We start from the raw sequence: 7,370 nt of genomic DNA, 5'->3' as shown, positions 1-7,370 counted from the left end.
ATATTACTTAAAATTCAAGATTACAAGTAATTATGCATAAGTACAACTTATTAAAGCTCGATTTTTGAATTTGTATAAATAACTGCGGATAAACATAATCAAATAGAGGATGAACATTTCATTTTAAAATATAAAAAATCTAAAATATAATTAGAATAATTATCGAGTTCCAACAAAACAAATAATTATTATCTTTATAATAAAATTATATTATTAAACTAAATATGAATTACTTCGTTATTGTACATAAATTAAATTATTAATAAATTAAATTAAAAAATTACACAAAAAATGAGGAATTTGAAATAGTTAATTTGATACTAATATCAATATATTTTTGTCAAATTTTTATGATATCTTCAAACATATATTTTATTCAAAAATAAAAACACCATCGTTTTCTCAAAATCACATAAAGCCATAATAAAATAAAATATTAAAATCACGATGTATCTCGCTGCATTGCGCGAGTACGCTTCTAGTATATATATAGTTGAGTTTATGTGAGACAAAACTGTTTTCGTGAGACACATGAGACAATATTTTTACACTTGAAAAACTTTTGTTGTGAAGGTAAAAAAACCCGAACTTTCATAATATTTTGCTGTGAAGTATTAAATGTAAAAACGTTATCTTACATGTCTTACAAAAACAGTCTTATCTCACATAATTCAAAATCTATATATATATATTTATAAAATTTATTAAAAATAATATTGTAAAGTAAAAAATTCAGAAAAGGAAATATGATATTGATGATGAGATGGCAGTGTAGGAGACGCACAATGTGGATAAAAGGGGCGTTTTTTCATGCTTCAGGTATTTCAATTGGTCGGAAAACTAACTGATAAGAGTTTGCATCACCCTTGACCAAACTGCCACTCCAACATTCTTAAATTACGGAAATGCCACTCTACATTTTATATTCAAATCACATGTGATTACGGGACAAAAGAGGCAATATAAACGATATGATTTTAATGTAAAATCACATGTAATTTGCTCGTTCTACTGTTATCTTGTTTTAAACTCTTCTTATTTGAACCCAACTATATACATATATATATATATATATATATATATGTGTGTATGTATGTATGTATGTATATATATCCCTTTAAAATTAAAAACTGAGGAACATTTTAACAACCGTTCATTTGTAGACATAGACTGCATGCGTCCATGTTATACACATGTACATACTTGAAAATTTATTTACAAATTAATTGAACGTACATGTGCATATCATACTAATGAATGGTTACTAAAGTGCTATTTAGTTTCTCATTTTTTTACGGTTTTCTTTTGAACCTAACCATATATATATGCATGTACATATAGGGGCATAATCCTTTGATAAATCCAAAATTCGTGAGATCCCTGACAACTTCTACTTTAATGTTTTGTTCATATGATTATTTTTCCGTCTAAATATAGTATTTAATATATTGATTAGCATGTGTGTGTTTCACAATGTGTTTGTTTCATATGTATTCTGTTTACAGTGTGAAATTTTTTAACGTGCATCTTTTGTTTCCCAAACATGTAAAAAATGTTCATATTGTGAACCGAGTACAAGTCAAACAAACACATTGTGAAACAAACATATGTTAATCAAAATATAAATCACAATCTTATATGGGAAAAGAATCATATTAAATGATACATGATGCATAAGTTATCAATGTTATCACAATTTTATAGGTTCTTAAAAAATAGGTGTGTAGGCGACATGACCCACGATAGACCCGTGAGACCACTTTATACACTTGAATTTTCACAGTGTTTTCCCTGTGAATGTTCAGATTTTTTTTTTTAATTTCACAGTATTTTGTCGTGAAGTTTTAAGTGTAAAAAATGGTCTTACGGGTCTCACGAAAACAGTTTGGTCTCACATGCAAGGATTAAGTTCACTTGAGATCATTTTTTTACACTTGAAACTTCACAGAAAAAACGTTGTAAAGGTAAAAAAACCGAATCTTGACAGTCTTTTTTACCTTTACAATATTTTACTTTAAAGTTTAAAATATAAAAAGTGGTAAAACGAAATCGGGCCGGTCACGACTCTCTCTCTCTCTTCTTTTTCAAATCAAATCTTATCGGAGTAAAAAATTTAGGAGCTGAAATAAAAGAGGGCATTTTGGTCAGTAAGGTAACCCCCAACAGAGTCTGAAATTGCTTGCAATCCAGTCGTTCAAAAATCAAATAGGAAGAGAAGCAAAATCTATCGTATCAGATGATGGGTTTTGCAATGGGAACCTCTTCTTCCCCTTTACATTCTTCAACCTTCCACCCTCTTTTCCCTTCCTTTTCACCTTCTTCACCCCCTCTTTTCTTCTACTCTTCCCAAAGAAAACCCCATGATTTCAGTAAACGAACAAAAATTTATGCTGCTATGCAAAATCATCACCCTAACGACGACGTCTCTTGCGGGAGAAGAGCGATTCTCTTCGTGGGTATTTCTGTTCTCCCCTTCTTGAATCTCAAGTCAAAAGCTGTTGAAAATCCTGATCCTCATGAACTGGGTATGTTTGATTTCAAGTTTTTCTTTCGAGATTGGCATAATTTTTTGTTTAATTTACTTGCGAAATGTATCTAGGGCTTGCTATTTAGGTTGAATTTAAGAGAATTTAGCGAATTCGTTCAAATGGGACTTCAATTGTGTAGTGTTTCCTGAAATGAATGACGGTAAATTTGTGATTTCCATGGAATTTATGGTGTAATTAGTCTTAATTAACCCTAAAGAACTCCTTAGATCTCATCTTTAGCTGTTTCGTTTATATCCTTGATCGGGGGTAAATGGGTGAATCTTTTGAATCAAGAAGGGAAATGCAAGTTAACATAAGCCATAAGTTTAAGTCCAGAATATGCAAGTTAACTTGGAAGATCTATTTTTGGAGGGATGTCCCAGGCTAATGCCTGGATTAATCTTGTAAATTATGACTGCAAGAAACCAGCACTGAACTTGTCCTTTTGATTTGGTGTATGGTGTTCCAGCTTGTAGTTGTAAACAAGTTTAGTTTTGTGCAAATCGTATATTTTCTGTTTGAATGTATTTCTTGGTGCTTTTCATGTGTTCATCGTCAAGTGTATACCGACAACCCCTTCCTTGTCGTGCTCTAAAAAAGCGTATTTGAAATAGAGGAAGTTACATCAGCCCTTATATGACGTTTCTATATTTACACGGATTATAACTAGAAATGGATAAATGAACGATGCTAAATCTCTAGGTGTACATAATCTCCATTCTCCAAGCCTCTTCGCGTATCGTTGCAAACAAGCATAATTGAGCAAGTTTAAGCTTTTAAAAAGAAGATTTGATGGGTAAATGCAAAAGTAAATGAAGTGAGGAATTCACTTCTTTTCCAATGATCTTGGTAATCTATACCGTTTGCCCAACTAAGGTGTATGCAAAGCAACCCTATCTACGTTAATCGGGCAAACTTTAGGCTATCTGGCTAACAAACATGGTCCTTGAGGAGTTGGTAGCACCTTGATTCTTGAGCCTACACCCGATTGCCAATGCTTGAAAGATAGTACTCCAATGAGCTACATGACTAAAATACCCTATGGTTTGCCAAATGACTAAGATACCCTTCCACCTGTTTGCTCACACTCTTGCACAAGGCAGGTGTCTTCACGGAAACAACTGCTTTACCCTGTTGGGGGTAGAAGGTCAAGTTTGCATACATCTCACCCTCCTTGGACCCTATTTTCGAGTGGGATTTACTAGGCCAGTTTCGTTTGGTATTGGTTCATATAGTTTAAACAAGTTGACCATGGTTGGGATCACGTAGCTATCTAAGGAACCCGCTTGTCTTACCTCCAACCCTACTACTCTCGCATATCTAGGGCAATCATTGCTTGCTTTCATGCCAACTTTTGTGCACTAGTTACGGGCAGGATCAATTTCTGTTAACAAAATTTAGTTCCAAGATTTCGTTGTATGTGAATACGTGGAGGCTTATCTAAACATGGACTAATTTCTTTTCTTTATTATGTTATTTCAGAAGATTCTGCAGAGGAACAAGAGCTTAATCAAATAGCAGAGGTCCGAGATTATTCTAGTTTAACGTTGAAATTAAAATAGCCGTACTTAATCTTGTTAAAGCTATGTTCTTATAATATTCGAAACGCCTTAAATGATTCCTTTATTGTCTTTCAGGTACCACCAACTAATGGAGATGCATCACCGAACCCATTTCTTACTCTTTTGAATGGGATTGGAATAGTTGCTTCAGGCGTGCTTGGTGCTTTCTATGCGTTGTCTCAGAAGGAAATGTCAGCCAACAATGCAACAATAGAATCTGTAAGCCTTAAATTATCATGTGTTTTCCGATTCCCAAAACTTTACGCTACCGGACTTCCAGAAAGAAGTTTTTATGGGCGTAAATGCTTTAAAATCAGCTTGCAACATATCGATTCTGAATGGGAATGCTTTCTCATATGTTTTAAGGAATACCCACTTGGAAATCGTTGTTTTATTAGGGTTTGTGCAAGATCAGATGCAATGGAAGTAAATCTTTCGTTAAAGAAAGTGTGTTACTTCCCTTTAGATTGTAAACTAAAGGGGTCTTTGGCTTTTGAGGTCAAAAGACGACATCGAATCTTGACATGGATTTTGTCACACAATAAAGGTGTATTTGGTACACTGGACATGACAGAACTGAACAGGGATCATTGTTCCATGTTTGGCAGGACTTTTATGTGGAACAGAGTAGAACATGTGTTTTCCACCCCCACCCTATGGAGACCTATATTTTACCAATATAACCTCAAAATAAAACCTAATTCTCATCTAAAACATCAAATACGCCTCTTTCTTTACATTTTATTCATTCTTTTAAATTTTATTTATTGTATTTTATGCTTTTTAAACTTTCATTTTATTGTCAAAATATTATTTTTATCCGGTTTCTATATTTTGGTTAATTTGTGTAACTTATTAAATATTAATAATAAAAAAATAATATAGAAAATGTATAAAATAAAAATTGGAAATTACATCAACTTTTTATTTTTGTAGTCATTTTAATCTTCTTGGCAAAAACTTTCTGATCATATATTTTGTTATAATTTTTTTATTTTTTTATATTTTAATAAATTACATAAGTAATATAAAAGATATAAACAACTCATTAGAGTAAATTGGTCATTTATTTGTTCTGTCCAGTCCAATTCTGTCTTACCTAACGCTGAACAGTTATTCTCTCTTGTCTGTCTGTATGCCAAATGTACCTAAATGCCAATGTTTTTAACTTTCTATAATAGCATCTGTTAAGAAACCTAATGTAGTATAATTCTTGAAAATCGTCGTAGTCCATGTCGGATTTGAAAGTTGTATTACTTAACAGGAAAGTTGTATCTAATGAAGGTCGTATCATCGTGCAGATGAAAGCTGAACTGGTTAAGAAGGAAGCTGCAATTGTTTCAATGCAGAAGAGCTTTGAGTTGAAAATGCTGAACGAAAAGGAAGAAAGAAACGAGCAAATTAGAAAGATGAATGAAGAAAAGCTATCTTTAACGAGCCAATTAAGCTCAGCAAACAGCACGGTAAACGGGTTAGGAAAAGAGCTCCAGAAAGAGAAGAAATTCGTCCAAGATCTCAAAAACCAGATCGATCGGCTCACGACTGACCTCAAAAAGGCTTTAGATGATAAAGAGGACCTTAAACTGCAGGTGAAAGATAAACTCTTTTCCATTGAAGTCCTGCAAGAAAGGATAAACTTGCTTACGTCTGATATCAAAGATAAAGACAACAATCTTGCGAATCTCAGTTCTGCCATTGCTGTCAAAGAATCCGAGTTCAAGAAACTGAGTTCGATGTATGAGCAAACACGGGTTGAATTGGCTGAATCGAAATTGGAGATCGAAGGGCTGAAACAAGAGATCTTGAAACTTGAGAAAGAATTAGAATTGAAAAGTTCCAGTATTGATGATCTGAATGCGGAAATCCGTTCTTTAGGTGATGAAAAAGACGTTATTGGTGAAGAACTGGACTCTGCTAGGAAGGAATATACCGAGTTAACGATCTCTTTGGAACGGAAAACGGCTTCGGATGCTAAGATTTTGGAAGAAAAGGAAAAGAAACTCGAAGAACTTAAAGAAAAGCTCGAGTCTGCTTTAGTTGAAGTGGATAAAAACGAAGGATTAATCGGTGAGTTGACCAATGAAAGAAATTATTTGAGGGAGACCTTGGATTTTGAGGTAGGTAAAGTCGGAATTCTTGAAAACGAGCTTTTGGTTGTACGGAGAACCTTAGAAGATGTGAGAAACGAGTCTTCGGAGCTTAAGAAAGATCTAGAACTTTCCCAGATTACATGCAAGGAGCTTGAAGCAACGGTTTCTCGAGTTCAAGCCGAGTATTCTGAAGCTAAAGAGGCATTACAGAAAAACTTTGAGAGATTAAAACGAACTGCTGAAATGTTGGCTGATGAACTCAGCTCAACTAAAGACATTTCTGAAAAAACCAAGGAAGAATTAAAACGGGTATCGCTCGAACTTGCGGAAAGTTCAGAAAACCACGATAATCTGAGGAAAGAACTGGATGAGGCATATTCGAAACTCGAAAGCGGGAATCACGAGCTTAAAGAAGAGAAAAAGAATGTCGTTTCTTTGACTAAAGAAGTCAACCGTTTGGAGGGTGAGATCAAGAACGACAGAGAATCAAGAAAGTCGATGGAAACGGATTTGGAAGAAGCGACAAAAGCACTTGATGAGATGAATCAGAACACAGTGATTCTATCGAGGGAATTGGAGATCACAAAGACCAAGATTTCGGGTCTTGAAGATGAGAAAGAAGCATTGTACAAATCCCTTGATGATCAGAAACGGGCGATTCAAGAAGCTCGAGAAAACATGGAGGATGCTCATAGCGTAATTGTGAAATTGGGGGCGGAAAAGGAGAGTTTGGAGAAGAAAGGAAGCAAACTCGAGAAGGAATTGGGGGCGGCTAAGGGCGAGATTTTACGATTAAGAAGCGAAATTAGGGTTCCTTCTGAAACTGCAGAAAGTGCTAAGAAGAATGGAAGTGCAGAGAGTATTAAGAAGAATGGAAGTGAAGATGAGAATGCAGCAGTTGCTGTGAAGAAAGTTGGCAGGAGGAAAAAGATTGTATCAAAACAGGAAGAATCTTGAGGATTGTTGGCTTTTTTTTGTTATTAGTTGAAAGTTGAGGGGGGTATTTGTAATATTTGATTCTTGGGGTAAATCATAGATGTAGCATTTGTAACCTCTGCATAATTTTCATTAAAGTGAAAAATAAAATAAAAAATCGTTTGCGGATCCGTGATCAAACCAACCGTATCTGGTATATCTTATTCGTAACAGGGTTTAGGAAGTGGGATATATACAGCGTGATCAAACCAAAC

General features: G+C 34.3%; 1 protein-coding gene across 1 annotated transcript; it reads left to right on the top strand.

The window, feature by feature from the left end:
* The first annotated feature begins 2,165 nt into the window (after positions 1-2,165).
* On the top strand, positions 2,166-7,286 carry LOC112509777 (MAR-binding filament-like protein 1-1). The gene is made up of 4 exons (XM_025114917.1): positions 2,166-2,525; positions 4,011-4,051; positions 4,166-4,309; positions 5,392-7,286. Exons 1-4 carry the CDS (start codon positions 2,237-2,239, stop codon positions 7,135-7,137), a joined length of 2,220 nt encoding a protein of 739 aa, XP_024970685.1. The 5' UTR covers positions 2,166-2,236; the 3' UTR covers positions 7,138-7,286.
* The last annotated feature ends 84 nt before the right edge of the window (positions 7,287-7,370 follow it).

The sequence above is a fragment of the Cynara cardunculus genome (genome assembly GCF_001531365.2).
Source record: "Cynara cardunculus var. scolymus isolate 2C chromosome LG 3, CcrdV1, whole genome shotgun sequence".
Taxonomy (NCBI): Eukaryota; Viridiplantae; Streptophyta; class Magnoliopsida; order Asterales; family Asteraceae; genus Cynara; species Cynara cardunculus.
This window is presented reverse-complemented; position numbering and strand designations above follow the sequence as displayed.

Excerpts from the sequence above, each read along its gene's own strand:
- LOC112509777 (XM_025114917.1), top strand. The coding sequence starts at position 2,237 with ATGATGGGTTTTGCAATGGGAACCTCTTCTTCCCCTTTACATTCTTCA. Across the intron at positions 2,526-4,010 it reads TCCTGATCCTCATGAACTGG|AAGATTCTGCAGAGGAACAA; the intron begins GTATGTTTGATT and ends ATGTTATTTCAG. Across the intron at positions 4,052-4,165 it reads AGCTTAATCAAATAGCAGAG|GTACCACCAACTAATGGAGA; the intron begins GTCCGAGATTAT and ends ATTGTCTTTCAG.